The sequence below is a fragment of the Malaclemys terrapin genome, chromosome 24, assembly GCF_027887155.1.
Source record: "Malaclemys terrapin pileata isolate rMalTer1 chromosome 24, rMalTer1.hap1, whole genome shotgun sequence".
In the NCBI taxonomy this organism is placed as follows: Eukaryota; Metazoa; Chordata; order Testudines; family Emydidae; genus Malaclemys; species Malaclemys terrapin.
The window spans coordinates 3,243,087-3,266,369 of record NC_071528.1 but is presented as its reverse complement, the minus strand read 5'-3'; the positions used below and the strand labels follow the sequence as shown (position 1 = coordinate 3,266,369).

The 23,283-nt window shown below is 41.8% G+C and overlaps 1 protein-coding gene across 2 annotated transcripts in view; it reads left to right on the top strand.

The window, feature by feature from the left end:
- The window catches only part of HNRNPM (heterogeneous nuclear ribonucleoprotein M), a 31,567-nt gene extending 14,138 nt beyond the window's left edge, over positions 1-17,429 (top strand). The window contains exons 5-13 of one of the 2 annotated variants that reach the window (XM_054013320.1): positions 4,042-4,091; positions 4,945-5,005; positions 5,806-5,907; positions 6,962-7,006; positions 7,630-7,704; positions 8,899-8,997; positions 14,237-15,015; positions 15,374-15,425; positions 16,999-17,429. In XM_054013320.1, the coding sequence (XP_053869295.1) occupies positions 4,042-4,091; positions 4,945-5,005; positions 5,806-5,907; positions 6,962-7,006; positions 7,630-7,704; positions 8,899-8,997; positions 14,237-15,015; positions 15,374-15,425; positions 16,999-17,162 (1,427 nt within the window). In that variant the 3' untranslated portion in view covers positions 17,163-17,429. The remainder of the gene's footprint in view (positions 1-4,041; positions 4,092-4,944; positions 5,006-5,805; positions 5,908-6,961; positions 7,007-7,629; positions 7,705-8,898; positions 8,998-14,236; positions 15,016-15,373; positions 15,426-16,998) is intronic. The other variant, XM_054013321.1, reaches the window with a different exon arrangement.
- The last annotated feature ends 5,854 nt before the right edge of the window (positions 17,430-23,283 follow it).

Below are 23,283 nucleotides of genomic sequence, written 5' to 3'. Positions count from 1 at the left end.
CTGACAAGAAGACAGCCAAAAAAATTCGAAATGATCAAGAAGACTATTTGAAATATGGATTTACATCCACTATCGTTAACGATGAACCTCTCCCTAAGTGTATATTGTGCCTTGAGATATTAGCTAATGATAGAATGAAGCCATCAAGATTAGCAAGACATTTAAAAACTAAGCATCCAGAACATGAAGACCTACAATTTTTTCAGTGATGTTTAAAGTCATGCAATACTCAATCCAGTACTTTACAAAATTTCACTAAACTTAATGATAAATGTTTAGAAGCTCTCTTGAGGTTTTTTACTTAATAGTGAAAGACAAAAAGCCACATACCGTTGGGGAAAACACTTGTTCTTCCTGCCACGGTAAAAATGGATGAAATAATACACAGAAAACAATATGGCGACAAACTAAAATGCATTCCTTTGTCAGCAAATACTGTTGGAAGACGCATAAAATACATAGTTGAAGATTCTAAGAAACAAGTATTAGAACAAATTACACAGTGTGGGAGGTTTGCTATACTGTTGGATGAAAATACAGATGTTTCTAACATGTCTCAGCTTATGGTATTTGCTAGATTCTGTTTCAATAATGAAATACATGAACTACTTTTTTTGTGAGCCACTAAAGGAAAGCTGTGTAAATGACTTCTTCTTTAATAAAAACAATGTTTTATGGAAAAACTGTGTAAGTGTAACCACTGATGGAGCGGCTTGCTTTGACTGGAATAAAGAAAGGATTCCAGGGTAAGGTTACAGAGAGCACCACATGTGAAATTAATTCACTGCGTCATTCATAGGCAAGCTATTGCAGCAAAGAAATTGGATCCAGAAGTGCACAAGTGCTACAGGATGTCATCGATGTGGTTAATTTTATAAAAACAAGACCTTTAAATAGTAGAATCTTTACAATACTTTGTAATGAGATGGGGAGTGACCATGAAAAGCTTTTGTACCACACAGAGGTTCATTGGTTATCTCGTGGCAAAGTGCTTAAAAGAGTTGTCGAACTTAAAGATGAGTTACGCATTTTTCTTTTACAAAAAGACAAGTGTTCCAAATTTGCTGGCCTTTTCTGTGTTGACAAGTGGCTGTCAGTAGTATGCTACTTAGCAGATATTTTCAAAAAAATAAACACACTTAACTGTTCCTTCAAGGTAAAGGTGACGTTTTAACAATGAGTGAGAAAGTAACTGCTTTTCGAAAGAAACTCGTGCTATGGAGAGAACATTTTGAAAACGGATGTTTGGAAATGTTTCCATCGTTATGTGATTTTGTTGCCGAAAAGATGTAAGTGTGTCACCTGTAAAAACTCTCATATCTGCACACTTAAACTTGGAAATAGAATTTTCTAACCTGTTTAAAAATCTTCCAAACAGAGTTTCAGTGGGTTTTGAACCCATTTGTTAAAAATATAAAAATGCAACACCTTCTGATTAGTTTGCAAGAACAATTGATTGATATCAGGGAAGATGGAAATTTACTAGCCGAATTTCAACAAAAACCTTTGCATAATTGGTGGATGGGACTGAAAAATGAGTATCATAATTTTGTAAGTGCAGTCAACGATGCACTTCTTCCATTTGGATCTTCATATCTTTGTGAGGCATCTTTTTCAGGTAGGACAGCCATTAAAACCAAGGTGTGAAATAAACTGAACTTAGAACCAGACCTTTGAATCGCTGTATCACCAAGTGTTAAACCAAGATTTTCAAAAATAATGAAGCATATTCAATCACATTGCTCTTACTAAAAATTATTAATAATAAATTTTAGTGAGAGCAAAAAGGTTTTTTTGTACCGTTAATAATAAAATAAAATATATTTTTAAAATATTGTTTTTCATCTCATCCTTTAATGTTTTTTGTTTTATAATGTACATAATATATTAGTATAGTAGTACATGTATATAATTTATACATAAATATACATATTGGGGATGCGTGCTCAAAAATTTTTTACTTATGGGGTGCGTGATCAAAAAAGTGTAGAGACCACTGGATTCCAGAGGGGAACATCTCATCCTTTTTAGAATGGGGTGTATGTCAGGAATGAGGTTCACATAAGACTAAGTACTATGGCATCTTATAGTAGAGGTACATGTGTCAAACTGGACATGTCGGAGTTTGAGAGTTTCAGGACTGAGCAAAGTTGCTAAAGTTTCTGGAGTAGAGTTGATTTTGGAGAAATTTAAACTGTCTTCGCCTTTCAAATGCATAGTTTTTAATTATACGTAATGTCTTACAAATTTAAGGTGCCACAAGTACTCGTTCTTTTTGCTGCTACAGACTAACACGGTTACCACTCTGAACCTGTCATAATGTCTTAATGACTCTTTTGGTTAGGATTAAATATGTTTATAATCTTTAATATTTCCCAACCAAAAACCACTGATTAAGATACTTTTGAAGCTTCAACTGATGGATTTTAAGTTCCAGGGAGGGATACCAAGGATGGCCATCCTGGGTCAGACCAATGCTTCAGAGGGAATGGACGGAACGGGGCAATAATTGAATGATCCATCTTCTGTCATCCAGTTCCAGCTTCTGGCAGTCAGAAGTTTAGAGACACCCAGAGAGCAGTGGTGTGCTCCTTAACATCTTGGCTTATAGCCATTGATGGACCTATCCTCCATGAACCCAGCTATATTTTTGCGCTTCACAGCATCCCCTGGCAATGAGTTCCACAGGTTGTGTGAAGAAGTATTTCCTTATGTTTAAACCTGCTGCCTGTTAATTTCATTGGGTGACTCTTGGGTTCTTGTGTAATGTGAAATGGTAAATAACACTTATTGACTTTCTCCACAACACTCATGATTTTATAGACGTCTATTGTTTCTTCCATTAGTCGACTCTTTTCTAAATTGAACAGTCAGTCTTTTTAATCTGTCCTCATGTGGTAGTTCGATACCTCTAATCACTTTTGCCCTTCTCTGTACTCTTCCAATTCTAATACCTTTTTCTGAGATGGGACGGTCAGAACTGCATGCAGTATTCAAGGTGTGGGCGTACTATGGATGTATATAGTGGCATTAAGGTATTTTCTGTCTTATTTATCCATTTCCTAATGGTTCCTAACATTAACCATTTTGACTTTTTGCTGCACATTAAGCAGGTGTTTTCAGAGAACTATCCACAATGACTAAGATCTTTCTTGAGTCATAAAAGCTAATGTACCCCTCATCATTTTGTTTGTATAGTTAGGATTGTTTTCCAGTGGGCAACAGAGGGTCCTGTGGCACCTTTGAGACTAACAGAAGTACTGGGAGCATAAGCTTTCGTGGGTAAGAACCTCACTTCTTCAGATGCAAGTAATGGAAATCTCCAGAGGCAGGTATAAATCAGTGTGGAGATAACGAGGTTAGTTCAATCAGGGAGGGTGAGGTGCTCTGCTAGTAGTTGAGGTGTGAACACCAAGGGAGGAGAAACTGCTTCTGTAGTTGGATAGCCATTCACAGTCTTTGTTTAATCCTGATCTGATGGTGTCAAATTTGCAAATGAACTGGAGCTCAGCAGTTTCTCTTTGGAGTCTGGTCCTGAAGTTTTTTTGCTGTAAGATGTCTACCTCCAGTGGGCATTACTTCGTATTTATCAACATTGAATTAATCTGCCATTTATTGCCAGTTACCCAGTCTAGTGAGATCCCTTTGTAACTCTCCACAGTCAGTATTGGACTTGAGTAATTTTTTGTTTGCAAACTTTGCCACCTCACTGTTTACCCTTTTTTCCAGGTCAGTTATGAATTTGTTGAACGGCACTGGTCCCAGTACAGATCCTTGCCGGGGACTCTAGTATTTATCTCTCTCCTCTATGAAAACTTATTCCTACCCTTTGTGTCCTATCTCTTAACCTGTTACTGATACACGAGTTACCAGTTATTTATTCCATGTCTGCCTGTTTTGCTTAAGAGCCTCCCTGCTGTAGGGTGGGGCTGATACACTGCCAGACATTTGAAGCTGTACTGCTGTTAACTTTAAGTTCTTTTTAGCAGTAAGATTTTTGGACTAACATTTTGAAAAAAACATCCTTAACTTAAGTATTAGCAATGTTCAACGGGCAGCTGCTTTTTGACAGACCAATGCATGTAAAAATGGTAAGTATATTCAGTTCTCTTACTGTGTAATTTGATATCAGAACTTGTGTTGGATACCTTATGGCTGGCATTCAAACTGTGGTCCATTAAACACTCACAAGTTGAGAACCAAGCAATGTGTTAATCTGGTGTGGCAGGGGAAGGCAAGGAGTGAAATGGAAATGCAACTGTGAGCATTTTCATCACATTTAGTTTGTAGGATGAAATGTGAGAGGTCATCAGACTGGTTAAGCACTCAGAACTCTTCACCATCGTGCTGCTGCTTCAAACCCAGCCTAAGCATATAGGAAACACAAGCAGCTACCATAGAATGGTGGTGTGGCAGCATAACAGAGACAAAGGATCAAATGAATCTGGATTTTGAACTAGTTTCATCACTCAAAGCTGGAGTAACATTTTGTTTACTGAAACATATCTGTCTTATGGATAGGATCGCTGTTTGTAGAGCACTCTTGAGGACAGCTGCAATTGCTTTAACAGAACGCTTTAGTGCAGGTTAAAATAATTTTATTTACGCCATCAGCAAGCACCTAAACTATTTACATACATTTGATCTTGTTAGTGTAGCTAAATCCAGATTTCCAAGTTTCCCCTATTGCTATTTCTCAAGCTGCATTGAGGAGGCCAAAGTGCCAGTGCCTTGCCCATAGAGAATTCTCTTCTTGGGTAATCCCCCAAAATGTAACGTCAGGAAATGGCCATATTTATGAATTACCTACTTGGTAGTAAGTCCATAGTACAGTTATGGATGTTGTTTGCCAGGAATTGTCATAGCTTTCAGAATGTTGGTTCCATTAAAAGGTGCTGCCAGTAATCTCGCGTGTGGGGTTTGACACTGTTTAACTGTTTTCAGGATGAGCGAGCCTTTCCAAAGGGGGACTTCTTCCCTCCAGAACGACCTCAACAGCTTCCTCGTAAGTTTCTTTAAAACTAACACCTTTAATTTTTAGCTTGCAGGAGTTCAGTTTGCTATACTGCAGGAATGGTGCCATAAAGCTAATGTTGCTAGGTGAGGTGGGGAAGGGCTTTTATTCCAGGTACTCCCTAATACTCAAGGCACCAGGAAGGGTTAGCCTCTGTGGTTTGGGGATCCCTCAATCAGTTCTGGGTCAAGGGAAGGTCAAGATGGTGTCTGGAAACATCATGCCTCTTAAAGGAAGGAGGCTGGCTTTGTGCTTTGGACTGTATAGCATTTAAGTATCCACAGGGATGCATCTACAATCCCTAGTAAGTGCATCTGTATGTGGGACGGAAGTTGGCTGTTTCCTTATTTTGGCTATTGAATGATCAAGAACAATACTCTAAAAAGGATGAGATGTTCCCCACTGGATTCCCACTGATCTCAAACTGAGGGGTGTTAACTTTTATATTGACTCATTTCTTATCCTCTATCATCCAAAAGTAAACGTTCATTCTTTTTTCCATCTTGTTGTTTAGAAGACTTTCAGCTTTAAAGGGCTGACCTTTGAAAGTACCTAAATGGGGAGAGGGAGGGAGATGCTTGCGGAAGTAGAGAGAGGTGGTATCACACCACCTATCATCGCTATTTTAGATCCAACTTCAGAGCTTTGAGAGTTCACACTTAAGTGCTAGAAATACAGAACCAAGAGTGGGAATCCACTGAGATCTTCAGAACAATAGTAATTTTGTCACTTGAAGAACAAAGCTTGCTATCATCTGTGCCAAAAAATAAATAAATTACTTTTTTCTCTAGATGGGCTTGGTGGTATTGGCATGGGATTAGGACCAGGAGGTCAGCCTATTGATGCAAATCATTTAAACAAAGGCATGGGAATGCCCAACATGGGACCTGGAGGTAAGAAAATCACACTTCTTACTGTGTGTACGCTTCATTAAGTCTTTTTCCTAGCTTTTCATATGACCTTAGGGTTGCTGTCTTTCCAGTAAAGAGAACCCAAAACATGCTTCAAAAAATCCAAACCGCTAAAGTAAGTATTTTTCCTCCTTGATGATCCAAACTAGAATGGATTTATGTACCACCTTAAATTCTATTGGTTCATGTACCACCTTAAATTCTAAATAAATGGCTGGAACATCAAGCTCACATACCACCCGTGGTACATATACCATGCTTTGGGAACCCCTTGTCTAGTACATATCTCATTTTCTGGTTCTTGTACACTAGGAGCAAACAGTACAAGGGGATGTTAAACTTTCAAAGTAGTCTTCTGTTGAAAACTTCTTAATGAGTTTGGAAAGCCTTTTGATTTCAGAAATCTACATTTAGCCCTCAAACTACTTGATACAGTGTTCCCTCTTATCAGTGTTCCTCTATGGTAATATTCTGAGGTGGGATTGTTTGTGCTTGGGTCAGGCTTTTTCTTTTTATGTCCAATAGGGAAGTGGCACTTCACCTGAGGCTATAATGCTTCTTGTCAAAATAGAACACACAAGTTCCAAGTCAGATACCTGAAGGTGTTACATTTCAAAGTATTGTCATAATTCATAAGTGATTTGTGGCTTCCTACTAGATACCAAACATCAGTAACTGTTAATTTGACCTCCATTTAGAATCCATAATTCTAAGTTGTCTGGAAAATGAATGCTGGATTCATTACATGCTACTGTGAATGAACCAATTGAGAAGTTGCATATCTAACAACTTTCAATTTGTGTAAGCTCATGATTTTTCTGCTGTTTTGTCCTTTTAGAAAGGATTCCATGTCATCTACTCCCCCGAAGAGCTCTTGTTAGTAGATCCGCTCATTCACTACTTTTCTCAGTATAAGCTTTTAAACCAAAATCTAAGTCCCCATTCCTGCAAAGTAACTTGAGAAGCTCAAACATCAGACTGATTGTATGCATGTATAATTCCATCTGTAAATAAAGCTTTCTTTTTTTATTTTGAGGAATGGGAATGGAAGGCATGGGCTTTGGAATGAATAAAATGGGAGGTAAGCTACTGTACATGCAGTTCTGAAATGCAAATAGCTTTTTCATATATAGATATATCTTTATCTGTCTTTGGTATTAGCTAACATTTATGTAGGCTGACATCTCCCTGGAAATATCTTAATTTAGGGAGAATAGTGCCAGATAAGCATTTGTTTACTTGGAAGCAGTCACTGAGTCAGTAGTGATGCTTGTTTTTAAAGCAGTAATAAATTGCCATATGTTGTGCTAATAGGTATTGTGCTCCTTGAGGGGTGAGATCTTCAGATGAAATATAAACCAAGATGTTAACCACTTATGACTCTTAACGACTGCTGCTGGATATTTACAAAAGTTAGAGCATGGGCTTGTGGCCTTATTACATCTTGAGACTAAATTGAACTGTTCGGTTACAAAGAATTTCTTTGTTAATGCTAGTTTTAATTTTGTAAACATTCCCTTATGCCTCCAAGGTGTACCGTTTTGAGATGGCATTTTACATGTGGCTGCTTTTCCTAGAATATTCCTAGCAATATTACCAAAGAGTAAATAGGTGGAATAACACATTCTGATCTAGTGTGGTGACTTATTTGAAATGCACTTTTTAATGTCACCTTTATCTTAGAGATACTATACTTTGTTTCAGGGATGGAGGGTCCTTTTGGTGGCATGGACAACCTGGGTCGTTTTCCATCTGGAATGAATATGGGCAGAATGAGTGGTGAGGCACTGATTCCTACATTATAGATCCCCAGCCTCAGTGAATGTCTTGTCATGGAACTCTTCCCTCTCCTCTTCCCCCCCCCCCCCCCCCCCCCATTTGGATGGTCTAATTGAATTAGTAATGATTGGTAATCCTGTTGGAGCATCATATGCTTTAAGGCTACCTACAAAAGAAAGGAAAAGAACACATTTCCTTTATATTGTGTAAAGAGAACCTGAAAGCTTTTTTTTTTTTTTTTGCTGGTTTTTACCACTAGCCGTAACCACAGTGTCAAGTTTAACTTTTGCTGTAGGTCTCCCTGGAAAAAACTGGAGTTTTCTCAATCTTTTCTTGTCTAAATGGGAGTGATGCATCTTCAACAAAGATCTCATTTTCCACTTGTTAAACATTTCAGTTAAAGATGCCAACAGACAACAGTTCCAACCAGCTTGATTAAAATTCCTTTCCCCTCTCAATTGCTCAGGTTTCACTTGTGATAGCCCTTTTTACTCAGTTCCCTAGTCTTCTGGGATGGATAAGACCTTGCCTTCACATGTAAATTAAAATTAGGAAAACCCTTGAGTTTTGAAAACTGATTCAGCCTTTCTTTATTCATCATGAAGAAGCAAAAATGATCACAATCAATCTTTCCCTTGCAGATTCACATTTAAAAATAAACACTTGTTTGCTCTTATGGGGTATAAAACAGCCTAAACTTTCCAGAGCTTTTCCTGACCACTTTCTAACACTGAAATATTAAATCCTAACTTTGAGGAAATCTTGGCTAGCTCTTGGGAGGACCTGGATAGAGTGATATTACAGTTGTACCTGAAAAGGTTTGGCTTCCTCATCATTGTAAATAGGTTGAGAGAGGAGTGTTGATGTTCTGTTAAGGGACAGAGCAGGAGCTTAGGTTAGTCCTATGTAATTCATAGATACAGGTCCTCCAAACACCTTGCCAATCTCCACTAGGAAAAGGAAGTACAAGGATCTGAAATTTCAGTGTGTGTGTGTGTGTGTGTGTGTGTGTGTGTGTGTGTGTAAAAAAACACACAAAAAGCCTCCGTGTGTGTGTGGGTCTGTATCTCAAAGAAGCAATACATGGCAAAAACACTTGTTTCACAGTTCACCTGCTAAAATATTACAAGAGACATGTTCTCTTCAGGATGTCTAAGTTGTCCTGGAAATCTACTAAATTAATACTTTCTGCAGAGATGGATCGTGCGATGGGTGGAGGATTTGACAGAGACTTTGGAAGAAATGAGATGGGAATGTCTCGTAGTTTTGGAGACACCCTGGACAGGGGAATAGGTAAGCAAAAAAAGGCTGTATTTGTGCTATGCGCTATTCATCTGAATTGTGCTTACAATAGTGACAAGTAAGGTTTGGAATAATCTCTTCTGCTGTGGTATGAGAATCTAGTTGCAACTTTGACTAAAATTTAGTCAAAAGTACTCCCTAAAATGTATTTGAAACCATGCCTTTTGAGAAACTACATGTTCTCATGAGCTGTATGGGAGTTATCCCAAACTGAGTGGTTCAAGTGATTACATGTGTGCATTCTGCACACAGTCATAGGATGGATCTACAACCTATCCTGAAGGGACGATCCATCACTCTCACAGACCTTGGGAGAAAGGCCAGTCCTTGCTTACAGACAGCCCCCGAACCTGAAGCAAATACTCACCAGCAACCACACACAAAAACACTAACTCAGGAACCTATCCTTGCAACAAAGCCCATTGCCAACTCTGCCCACATATCTATTCAGGGGATACCATCATAGGACTTAATCACATCAGCCATACCATCAGAGGCTCATTCACCTGCACATCTACCAGTGTGATATGTGCCAGCAATGCCCCTCTGCCATGTACATTGGCCAAACCGGAAAGTTTCTACATAAAAGAATAAATGGACACAAATCAGATGTCAAGAATTATAACATTCAGAAACAAGTTGGAGAACACTTCAATCTCCCTGGCCACTCGATTACAGACCTAAAAGACGCAATATTACAACAAAAAAACCTTCAAAAACAGACTCCAACAAGAGACTGCTGAATTGGAATTAATTTGCAAATGGGACACCATTAAATTAGGCTTGAATAAAGACTGGGAGTGGATGGGCCATTACACAAAGTAAAACTATTTCCCCATGCTTCTCTCTCTCTCTCTCTCTCTCTCTCTTTTCCTCCTCCTTCGCCCCCCCAGTTGCTGGAAATGGGCCATTTTCATTACCACTACAAACAGTTCTTTTTCTCTCCTGCTGATAATAGCTCACCTTAACTGATCATCCCCTTATAGTGGGTATGGTAACACCCATTGTTTCAAGGTGTGTGTGTGTATGTATGTGTGTATATCTCTGTCTATCTATATATCTTCATCGGATGCATGCAGTGGAAAATACAGTAGGAAGTGGGCTGTAGCCCACAAAAGCTTATGCTCAAATAAATTTATTTGTCTCTAAGGTGCCACAAGTACTCCTGTTCTTTCAGCAGCTTGTTGAGTCCTGTGGCACCTTCTAGACTAAGACGTATTGGAGCATGAGCTTTTGTGGGTGAATACCCACTTTGTCGGATGATGCATCCGACAAAGTGGGTATTCACTCAGGAAAGCTCATGCTCCAATACGTCTTAGTCTAGAAGGTGCCACAAGACTCTTTGCTGCTTTTACAGATCCAGACTAGCACCGCTACCCCTTTGATACTTGACAGAAAAGGTATGATAGTGGTAGCTGCTTTTCTGAGGATGCTCAGAGTACAAGTCTACCCTGAGCTGGATGACTGGCTAGTCAGAGGCCAGTCCAAGGTTCAGGTACTGTCCAATCTATCTCTCATGTAGTCAATTTGTAAAACCCTGGGTCTGCTGATCAACTTAGAAAAAGCTACTTTGCCCAGATCAGAGGATAGAGTTCATAGGAGCAGTGCTGGACTCTACTCAGGTTAGAGCTTTCCTTCCCGATATAGGGTTCCAAACGGTTCGATCCCTTGTTGCTGATCTCAGTGCTTACCCACAACAGCTTAAAACTGTATGAGGTGCTGGCGCATATGGCACATACATAGTCCAGCATGCCAGCCTACATCTCAGGACTCTTCAGAGATGTCTGACCTCTGTTTATTCATCAAATCTTCAACATCGGGACTCCGCTAAATGTGCCCTCTTGAGTATTGACTTCTCTAGACTGGTGAACGAACCCAGTCAGTGTTTGTGCAGGCGTTGCCTTTGTCCACCCTCAATCTTTGCTGATGCACATGTCTGCCCTGGGGTGAGCGGCTCATCTGTTCCCCTCCATACTCAGGTTTTATGTCCCTCAAGGGGACCTCGCTCTACATATCAGCATCAGGGACCTACAGGCTGTCTGCCTAGCCTGTCAGTGGAAAAGTCTGTTCTCTGACAACACAGTGGCAATGTTTTACCTCAACAGGCAGGGAAAAGCTTGCTCTTCCCCACTGTGTCGAGGCAGTTCGGCATTGGAATATTGGCACGCCAGTTCATTCATTCTTGAAGCCTCTTACCTTCTAGGGCACAGAATGAGTGGACAGACTGCCAAAGTGGATCATTTACGAGTCCTCATGAGTGGTCTCTCTGACCAGATGTTGCCAGATGCATTTTCCAGAGTGGAGGAATCCTCACATAGGTCTACTTGCAACCAAAACCCAACAGGAAATGCCATCAATTTTCTATCTACCAGGTGGCAGTCCCATTTCCATCAGACACTTTCCTGATACCCTGGATAAACCCTACTATGTTTCCCCAATTCCACTTAGTGTTGCTAAAGATCAAACTGGATCATGCCATCTATGTTAATAGCCCCAGAGTGGCCCCGGCAGCACTGGTTCCCTGCTCCCCTGGATCTGTCACTGGAGGCTCTGATTTTGTTTCCATTGGACCTAGACTTAATCTTGTAAGATCACAGTCAGCTGTTGCACCCAAACCTATGGGCAAGAACTTAAATTAACAGCCTGGATGCTCTATGGCTAAAATCCCAGACAAGCCTGTGAACTTGCTCCAAGCAAATGACTTGTTGAATAGTAGAAAGTCCTCCACCATGTTGAAGTGGAAGTGTTTTTCCATCTGGTCTTTTGCCAATGCAGTCTTCAATTCAGCATCTCGTGGATAACTTACTGCACCTAAAACATCAGGGTTTGGCAATTAGTTCTCACTTATTAGCAATATCCGCTTTCCATCCTCACATGGACAACCGTTCTATATTTTCTAATGATATAACAATGAGATTTTTGAGTGTCCATTTAGAGTGTCCATCCTAGTCCATTTAGAGCTCATTGTTATGGCTCTAGTAGAATCTACTTTTTTTTTTTTTTTATAAACACATTCCCCTTATTTTGAGATATACAGAGCTGGTATATGGAAATCATTTCACACTTTCATAACATATTATGCATTGGATATGGCATCCAGTCCCAGCGTGGTAGATCGGTACTCCAATCCTTGTGCAAGTAGAACTCCACATCGCTCCATCCAATTTACTATGTTGGTTGCCAGATTGTCCCAAGAGTGGGAATACGCAGAGGAGACTTGAAGAAATTAAGATAGGTTACTTGTAATTGGAGTTCTTTGAGATGGACTCTGCATATTCACACCCCAACACCCTTTCCCTATTCCTGTGGAGTCCAAATTAAAATACCCTAGTTTTTCTGCTGTCAGAGAACTCTGGTTACAAGTAACCAACCTTCATTTTAAATTAGTTCATGTTGTTTAAAATCTACCTGCTAACCACATCAGTGAAAGGATTTGAACCACTCTGATCCACCTATGTACTGCCTTTACCTTAGGTTATGTTAGTTGAAGTTTTATAGTTAGTAGTCAGTTTTTAGAATGTTTAGTTTAGATTTAGACTGGATTGTAAATTTAAGGGCAGCTTTATTGTTCAGTATGCACGATCCCAGTTTGAAGAAACACTAATTCAAGCGGTGCAGTTGGCATCTCACGCACCTATCGGATGTCTAAAATGATTCAGGGAGAACCATTCCCCGGCACATTATGCTATCTGTACCACATTTGCACCTCAAGCCCAGAAAGAGAGACCAAATAAACTTCAGGCCCTTTTATTACTGTTCAAATTTTGTGGTGTACTATGATGTCAGCACTGTTTGCAAAAATGTCAGACTACATCAGCATCTCGTACATAATCATTCTTCAGAAATATTGGGAAGTTGTAAATGAACGTGAGCCCAAACATGCCTTTTTTCCCCTTTTTGAGTCACAGTGGGGTTCAAATGTCTTAAGATACAAATGAGCATGCAACATTTAAATACCAAGCACTTATCCCTTCATAATAAAACACCTGCTATCTGACACTACTCCCTAGGCATGAGCTGAAGATGTCAGCTGTCAGCAGTATAAATACCATATGTTCTTTGTTAAGCTACAGTTGCTCAATAGATGGCAGCATGCTCACACAAATGCATAATATAATGCCTAATCCTGCTCAGACAGTTGCCAAAAGTCAAACAATTGTTAAGTTAATCACAGCTTGCTTTCTAGCACATCTTTTCAAGGAGATGAGGGAAAGTTTTGGAGTGGCATAGCTGATTTTTGGGGCTAGATGTGCTCAAAGAAACTTTAGACATGATGGTAACTGAAATTATACTCCTGTTGTTTGTAGAAAACTTGTCACTAGTGTTAACAATAAACCTGACACTTTTCAGGCCAAACAGATTTTCCAAGCATAAATTATTGGTGACAAAACTAGGCCTTGGTTGCAACCCTAATATACACTTGGCAACATACAGAACTTTAAAAAGTAATTTAGTTCTCTATAAACTCAACTAATGAGGCCCTGTATTCCATAGCAAGTGACACCCAAATTATCTGGTTTCTGTAACGGACACAATTCTGTAGCAGATTTAGGAGTGTTCAGAAATGGAGGAATACATGGAAATGATACGATCAGTACACTAAAATCAAAGAAATAGTTAAAATATTTTTTTGCTTCTCTCCACATTAAAAAGCTAAATATACTGCAGGCTTTTGCCTTGGCAGTGAATAATTGCACTGGAATCTGTTGGTTTTGGCACCAGGAAAGCTAAAACTCTTGGCTTGCATCTCTTTACCACTTCTGGCTGGCAGAAGCAGAATCTATTCCGATCCTTTTGGGAGAAGGGTCTTGAACTCAGTTTACTTCCAGCAACTAGCAACCTCACTGCCCAACCCCAATATCTGCTAGTGCTTGAGCAGGCTTACATTTTGACAGCTGAAATTACACTTACATTGTTGATGTGAGCTGTGAACACAAATCCAACAACTGTTCTCTTGAATTTGCCGGCTTCAAACGCTGCATCTCTTTACACTTGGTTCACATTTGAAAGCTTTATTTGTAAGAGCTAGAAACTTGACTTCTCATAAAAAAAAAACCGCCCTAGGTTCTCAAGCACCGTTCTGCTTCAGAATCTGCAACTACAGAATACACACACTACTGTACACTAACAAATTGTACAGTTTCAAACATCAAGAATATCCAGGTGCATCAAATTTAATATCCTCTTCACACGATCACAGGTAATGACATCTTAATGTATTGTGTTCTAGGTGGAAGTGCCAGCATTCCTGGAATTGAGAGGATGGCACCCGGCATTGATCGTCTGGGTGCGGGAATAGAAAGAATACCTTCTGGGATGGGACATGGGATGGAGAGAGTAGGGTCTGAAATAGATCGAATGGGTCTTGTTTTGGATCGCATGGGTTCTAATGTAGATCGAATGGCCCCAGGAATTGATCGAATGGCCCCTCTGGGCATAGACCACATAGCTTCCAGCATTGACAGAATGGGCCCAACCATTGAGCGAATGGGTTCTGGTATAGAAAGAATGGGTTCTGGAATAGGTTTTGGTATTGATAGAATGGGTACTGCTATTGATCGTGTTAGTACCACTATGGACAGAATGGGCTCAGGAGTAGATCGCATGGGTTCTGGCATGGATAGGATGGGTCTAAGTATGGATCGTATGGTACCTGCTGGAATGGGAACTGGAATGGGTCAAGTTATAGATAGAATGCCAACTGGACTAGATCGCATGGGGGCCACTAGTATGGACAGAATGGGATTGGATCGCATGGGGGCCACTAGTATGGACAGAATGGGATTGGATCGCATGGGGGCCACTAGTATGGAGAGAATGGGGCCTACCATGGGGCAGGGAATGGGGGCAGGTATAGATCGAATGGGACTTGCAATGGGAAGCAGTTTTGAAAGAACAATGGACATGGATCGTGGAAACTTCGCAGGCAGTTTTGCAGGCACTCTTGGAGGAACCGGAGGACCTGCAGCTGGGGTGGCCAGAAAAGCCTGCCAGATATTTGTGAGAAATGTGAGTAACCCTTTCATAATCTAAATAACTGCACAGAACTCTTGTGTTGGTGCTTAGAGGATGAAGAAATGCTAGTACTAAGTTGTTGCACATTTTGATGGCTTCAGTTAGACTATCTTAAGTATTTGTGTAGTCTCCATCAAATGTATTAATGCTGCACGGGACAGTTATAAGGTCTGAGTAGAAAAATCTTTCATTTAATTGCTACTAACTGGACACAACCCTCCACACCTGTAAGTGCGGACAGTGCAATGCTATGTGTTCTATGCATTTTATACTTCGGTGCTAGCAACTCTTTATTATTATATTGATTAACTATGGAACAGATTCTCAGTGAGTGACTGCTTTCTTTCTCCAGCTTCCTTTTGATTTCACATGGAAAATGCTGAAGGACAAATTTAATGAGTGTGGTAAGTTACTTTATACTACTGAAGAACCTCCAAACAACTTACTGTACGACAAAATCATTATGTAACATATCAGAAATTCTCTTTCTGAATCATAACTTCAACTGCTGCCTGTACTACTTAACCAAAACTTCATACGAACCTAGGAAAATATTAGATATTAGCAAAAACCTGTATTTTGAATAAATGCTTGTTGCACAGTCCTCACCTGTGTCAGGTTTTTATCCTTCCCAATAATTGTGCCTTCTAGTGGCAATACTCTCCACCAAAAGTAACATGCAATAATTGTACATCTTTCTTGCAGTAGTTGGAGACTGCCTAGGTACATCAGGCTTACTAGTAATCCAATCCCTACCAGTAACTGCAAATAATCGTTTCTTACAGGGGTTTAATAGATCAGACCATTCGAAGTACTCCTCTAATGGGAAACTTTAGTGTAAATAAGCCCCAAACCTTCTCAATACTAAAATAGAGACGGTCTCCTGTAGCGTTGAGCCATGAGCCCAGCATGCCACTTGCTGGTTATCGGTTAATACCAACATTCCATGACTCTTCTTCACTTTAAAACTCTAGTCCTGTCTCTTACCAGATTCATCCAATAAAAGATTAAGTTGAAATGTAACCAAATTCCTTTAATCTTTAAATCATCTCCAGTAATGTAACACTAAAGTGAAAGGAGGAAATGGCTTCATTTACAAGAGTTCATTATGTACATCATGGGGTCTCGACATGGAGAGGGTGGCAGGTCTCAAGTACGTCCAGAAGAACTTGTCTTTTGGACTAGATGGGAGGCAGAGTCAGAAATTCTTCCTCTTATTATGTAGAGGAAAAGATTGAGAACTGCTGGCACAGATGATATGCCTTACATGTAGAAATATTTCAGAACACAAATTAAGTTTAGAACCATTCAGTTAATTGTCACATTTTCCCTGCTGTGCTGGAAGGATTTCTGGATGTGGGTAGATCAATCCAACAGATTAATCTTACAATGATGTGGCTCATGTATTTTGCTGGAATGGCTTTGTAAGGATATCTTGGGAGGGGGATGCCAGATATGAAGCTGTTTGAGTTTGAGTTTTACTTACCTATAGTTAGTCCCATATGCTGACTCCTTGTTAGTTCCATCAGTGAATAACAATAATACTGCACTGTGGCCTTCACTACAAAATAGAGAGGAGCATCAATGCACCATTCCTGTGAACTCCTTAAAAAGGGGGGCAAGTCTTGTCTGGCTCCCTCAAAACTGAGTGTCAAGCTGCATCTTCTTAAAACTGGGAAATGCTTGAAAGGGGTAGATCAGTGGAAAGAGAAACAGATTCCAATCAAATATCTTAAGTGAGGCAAATTGTTTAATTTTGAGAACAGTCCTTTATAGTCAATCACACCTGAAATGTTTCTGCTGCATTTGACTCCAAAATATGTTCTAAATGTACATCTTTTTATCACTGTATTTGGAATGCTCTATTGGAGACCTTTCAGAGTCTTAATCACAAGATCATTTCATGTAGGAATCTGGTTAGGTATCGAGCTTCATGCAGTAATTTCATTACACTAAACACAACCCCTTTTTTTGCAGGTCACGTGCTGTACGCAGACATCAAGATGGAGAATGGGAAGTCCAAAGGTTGTGGTGTTGTTAGATTTGAGTCCCCAGAAGTGGCTGAGAGAGCTTGCCGGATGATGAATGGGATACAGCTTCGTGGCAGGGAAATTGATGTGCGAATTGATAGAAATGCTTAAATTAGTTGCCTTTTTAAACACTGATACCAGATCTTTTGAATTTGTATTTTTCTTGTTAACCATTTTAATTTGACTGGATGTAAAGACATTACAAAAATTCAGTTGCTTTCTGGAGTAATTTTAATTACTTTTTTTAACAAATGGATTTGCATTTTACTGTTTTGCATTGAAACTGCAATGTGCACAATCTTTTTTGTAGTTGTGGCATCTTGTTGACATTACAGATGTATACGGTATGACTTTGATAATAAATGCCGGTTACTGAAAGCTGTCAATCATTGATCCATCAATTACTGGCAGCAAATCTTGTGCTTAAAAAGTCTTGGTATAAATAGAGCAGGTAGTTCAGAAACCTAGAATGCATGTGCTGTGAAATATAGCTCATGTCTGGAAGCACCTAGGAATGTCTTAAACTAGCTTTTAAAACTTTCAAAGATGTGTGAGCACAACATGAGAACATTAAAATAATCCTGGTTCTTGCACACTAGCCTCAATAGCTGAATGTCTTTGGAGAACAGGTGACCCCACCTCAGTGGATTTCACTCTCTCATGCTGGAAGCAGGAACCCAAGTGGAAACTGCCATAGTTTCAAGAGACATCTAGTAACCGGATGATCTGTCCAAGAAGTGCATTGTAGGGAACAGCGTTTCTTGCCATTCCCTAGGCTTAAGGGAGTTAGACCATGTTGCAGCATGCTGTTGTTCCAACCATACCCAGAGCAGAAAGGAAACCATTCTTTATTTCTGTCTAAGATATTGACTAAGTAGTGAAGTGTGATAGTAGCACTGCTAAAGCTAGGAGGTACTTCTAGTGAAATGCAACAAATTAGCTGTCTCCCAGTGTGTGAAGATGAAAACTTGTCTGAGATGGGGTGGGGAGAAATAGATTGTGAGACTGATTCTCACTCGAATAGTTACTGTCTGGTTCTTTGGCTCAGATCCACAAAGGGATTTAGGTGCCAAGTCCCAGTTTTAGGTACCACTGTGATCCACAAAACCCCTGTTCAGCAGCTGCAACTTTGTAAGTGCCTAAACTCACTCAGCACCTAAATTTCTGTCAAAAGTTCCTGCCTCTGCACATGCGCACTGCTGCTTTACTCTAGGTGCCCAAGGGCCTGTCTCCTACCTAATCCCCATTGCGATCCACAAACTGGGGAAAGAGGCATTCCTCTGCCTATCTTTCCCCAAGCTTTCCTATAGGACCCAATCTGTTTAGGCATGCTGAGAGCAGGCCTACCAGCTCAGGCCCTGATCAACATCTGGCCAGACATGTAGTGTTGCCTCCTTTAACTTTCAGTCCAGTGGTTAGCGCATTCGCCTGGGAAGTAGGAGACCTAAGGTCCAGTTCCACCTTGTAAAAATTAGGTTTGGAACAGGGAACAGCTTCAACTGGGAGCCCCCCATCAGAATGTCCCATCGGCTAATGGTTAGGGCACTCTCCTGAGAGGTAGGGTTTGAACAGGGCTCTTCTCCCTGTCAGGCAGAGGGGGAAACAGAACCTGTGTCTCTGCATCCTGGGTGAATGATCTGACCACTGGGATAAAAGTTGAGAAGTACTATCAGTGGTTCTCAAACTTTTGTACTGATGACCCCTTTCACCTAATAAGCCTCTGTGTGTGCCCCCCTTATAAATTAAAAACACTTTTTTACATATTTAACACCATTATAAATGCTGGAGGCAAGGTGGGGTTTGGGGTGGAGGCTGACAGCTTGTGACTCCCCCATGTAATAACCTCATGAGGAGTCCTGACCCCCAGTTTGAGAACCCCTGTACTACCACCTCTGGCATAAACTCCATAAGCCACCTGACACCAGGACAGTGTTCTCCACTGTGGACTGCAAACAGTGATAAGTGCCTCCCAGCAGCACAGACTTGGCATCTGTTAGAGGTGCAAGGCCTAGGACACACCCCTCTCATAAGCCCTCAAACTGACTACCTTAAGTGGCTCACCAACTAGTATGCAAGCTGTTGTGGATTCCAATCTTAGGTGCCTGTCTCACTCCATTGATTATACAGGGAGCTTAGGTGCCTAACGTGGGCTGGGTTGTCCCACTGTTTATGCCTGGGGGAATTCTGTGCCATTGCACATGCGCGGAACTTGTTCCCTGCAGAAAAATGACTTTCTGGTGGGGAAACAGAGGGAAACAACAAGAGCAGTCCTACGACCCTCCCCAGCAGTATGTTTCAGGTGCCATGGGCAGCCAGCAATGAGGTAAATCACTGTGGGGTGGGATTGGGGAAGACCCAACTGCTGGCTCCTACCTGACACTGGGCTCAGCTGCTAGTCCCGGCTGGGCTGGGGAGGATGGGACTTCCTCTTCCCCTGCATGGCAGCTGGGGCTGGGTCAGACTTTTCCCCCGACTGCCGCAAGCTCCCCCTGCCTCCCTTCCTGCACCCATCACTCCTCAGCTGCAGGGGAGAGATCCCTGTACAGGGAACTGCTCCCCTGTGCATCCAGATCTCCCGATGAGCCTCACACACCCCCTGCACCTGGACCAGCCTGATGAACCACCTGGATCCCCAGTCCCCCAGCATCTGGACCCCCCTCACTGAGCCCCAACCACCTTTACCTGGACCCCCTTACCAAGTCCCATTACCATTGCACCCAAAATCCCCCAAGCCCCTGTGCATCTAAATCCCCCACTGAGCCACCCCACACAGAACCCTCCAACCTGCACCTGGATCCCCCCATACTAAGCCCTTCCACACTTGGATCCTGCCTTGCTGAGCCTGCCCACCTATACCTGCTGTGCCTGGCATGGAGGGGAAGGGCCGTGGGGTGTTTCTGGGGCAGGCCATCCTTGCGCTGTGTCAGGGTTGGGTGCAGCCTCACCACTGAGTCCGTGTCCTGGGAGGGTCAGGGGAGCTGCACAGTGATCTCCCATCTCTGTGCAGCCATTGGCCTGTGTTCCCCAGTGCCATGCTGGAGCCTCCACATTTGACACATACAATTTGCAGAATTTTAAAATGTGGGCAGAATTTTAATTTTTTGGCACAATGTTTAATGTTAATGTTTAATGTACCTTCCGGAGTACACTGGTCCAGTGGTATTCAGCACCTAAAAGTAAGGCATTGCAATGCTCCAGTCCCGTTGTGGATCCAGGGTCTCCCTGAGTACTGAGCTGGAAAAGTCAAAGTGATATAGAGAATTCTGGGTGCTTTTTATACTTGGAAATTCAGCCAGGTGTATAAAACTTTGTCAAGAGACTTGTAACTACTAACAAAATTCCCCATTCATAAAAAGTACACATAGGGCCTTGGACCCTAGTTGCTAACTTTCTAAATACTTAAGCCCATCTTTTCCCTCTGGCCACGAAGATTTAACTAGGTAATTGTAAGTGTTTCTCCTGCCACACTAATCCCTGCAGAAGAGAGAGACTGGGTAACTGCTGCTTCATCTGGAGTTGCATCATGTTCCACAGGAACCTTATTTTGGATGGGTTGAAGGCAGAGAGCACACTAATTTTATCCTACCTTCTGCAAAGGTGATAGAATACATCTTACTAAGGCTGCTAGCAGCTATGGTGAGGATTGAGTGGCCAACTAATGCTATAATAATCCCAGACTATAAACTGAGATGGTGTTACACCTTTTGAAAAAGGGTTTGCCCTCCTGCAATAGAAAAAAAAAAACTTTTACAACCAGCTTAAGCTACAGAAAAGGATCTCCACCCCAGGGACAACACGAATTTAAATGCTTGTTTGGCTGTCTCCACACTCGCTCCTCTGATATTGGCAATGGTGAAGAATTGTATCAAACTAGCACAGTGTCCCAACACTTTAGAAAGGAGGAGGTCAAAAGAGGAAGCTAGACGAGAGTGAGGAGATAAGCATATCCCTCTAGGCTGATAAAGGATTTTTAAATTGCCATGACTATTCATCCAAAGAAGTAAAAAGACCAAGAAAAACAGCAAGGTACAAGAGATTATTCAAGCCAAACAGGTATTCAGGAAAAGGAAGTCCAATCCTAGCAAGCTTATATGAAGGATTGTAAACTATGGTAAGTAGAATATAAAAAAGAATTTAGAAGGAATCTGAAGAGCAATTCAATTTTGTGCAAAATATATCAGAATAAGAAGCAGGCAACATGCTCTGAGTTTGCTGGACTGCCAAGGGCATAAAGGGAGAAATTAAGGAAGAGAAGGACATAGCAAGGACGTCAGTTCTTTGCATCAGTCATTACCACAAAGGACAATAGGGAAAATATCTAGCCTAAACCATCTCTAGGTTAATTGAGACCAGAGAAGTATCTCGAACTGACTTCAGCGGAGTAGCATGATGGCACATGAAATTCATTGCTGATAAAAGCATGGTAATGCACATTGGAAATAATACTCTGAACTACTGAGACATATTACTGGGTTCAAAATTTAAATACTGAAGAAAAAGACTTGTCTATCATTGCTGAAACAACAAGTGAAACAACAGTCAAAGTGAATTACATTAGGCTGCATAAGGAATGCAATGGAAAAATAATACTGAAAAAGTTATGCCATTATATAAATCAAACACTGTCTGAAAAAGGAAATAAGGATGTCGAGATGAGCAAGGAAAATGATTAGAGGTCTGGAAAGACGTTCATGTCATGAGGAAATGAAAAAGTTGGAATTGTGCAGAAAGGAGTAAGAAGGTGCATGAGAGAATACTACAAAACGCTGAACTGTATAATAGAAAAAAAACCAAATATGACAAGCTTGGAGGGTAAGATTGGGATGATAAACTTGAGTTGGGACTGGGACTGGCTAGGTGAGGAGAATGGGACTGGGATGAGGAGTCGGTCGTGGGGACGACAGGTTGGAGGGAAGAAGAGGTCAAGCTTTGGGGAAATGGGCAGATGAGTCTGTGGCCACTAGAGCACACTCCCCTCTAGACCTGGGAATGGAATCCAAGTTTCCTGAGTCTAGTCATTGCTCTGCCGTCAGCAAATATCTGTGAAACCCTTCGACAAAGTGTCTCATCCTCTTGTGCTGGTCCACATAGAAGATAACCTGCTGTTATCATTTACAATGTTAGCTCAAGTGGTAGATCCAAGGGTTCCAACCCTGGTGATGGACCCTGTGGGTGTCAGTATCATGTCACATGATAGAAATTGGTTTTTCAGTTTGCTTTTTTAAAAACGTAAGAAACTACACATAAAAAGCTACATTAAAAACGTTTAGTGTTGCAAAGTCAAGTATTCAAAAGCTATGAAATGTCAGAATTAGGGTTCTTCTTCGAGTGATTGCTCATGTGTATTCCACTACAGGTGTGCATGCTCGCCACATGCACCGGTGCCAGAAGTTTTTCCCTAAGCAGTACCCGTACTGGGGGAGCACCACCTGTATATCGCGCCATAAAGGGGACCGCACCCTCAGTTCCTTCTTGCTGCCAGTGAAGGTAGTCGGAATTTGTTCCAGCCTTGGGTGCAGCGCTTATAGCCTTTAGTAGTATCCAGTTCGGTGAACTTTTCTTTCGTTCTTGCCTGGCTCGGGGCATGCCCCGTGGCACAGGCTTCAAGTTGTGCGACTCTTGTTGCAACTCTATGCCCAGAAGTGATCCTCACTCTCAGTGTCTTCGCTGTCTGGGTGAGGCACGTTAGTGAGCGTTGTAAGATTTGCCACTCTTTCAAGCCCTAGACGAAGAGACAGCGTAAGATCCGACTCCGGGCCCTACTAATGGAGTCGGCATTGGCCCCAGCACCAGCACGTCGACCCGACCCAGCGCCGGGCACCGCGTCTTGGGTGCGTAGCAAGGCACCGTTGACGAGTTGGCACCGCTCCCCGAATAAGAAGCAGGGCAAGACTCAGTGGTGCCGAGAGAAGGAGAGGGGTGAGGCCAGACCCGAGTTGGGCAGCCCACAATCCCTGTCGGGACCGAGACCTCCAACTCGGGTTGAGCGGAACAGTCCAGTCCCGTCCGCGCGAACCTCTACAGAAGCGCGGATGCCTTTGACGCCAGAGGCAGCCCAGGCCGCGCGTGACATCTTAGCCCTTCTGGTGCCAGGAGCGCCACCTCAGTCGGGCACCCGGTTCCGTGGGAAGCTGCCCTTGGGTGCCCATCAGCCCTCCCCGGAGGTATCGGAGGTCGAGGTGCCTTCCCGGGTGGAAGGGCCGAGACGAGGCCCACGACGCACTTCTACTCC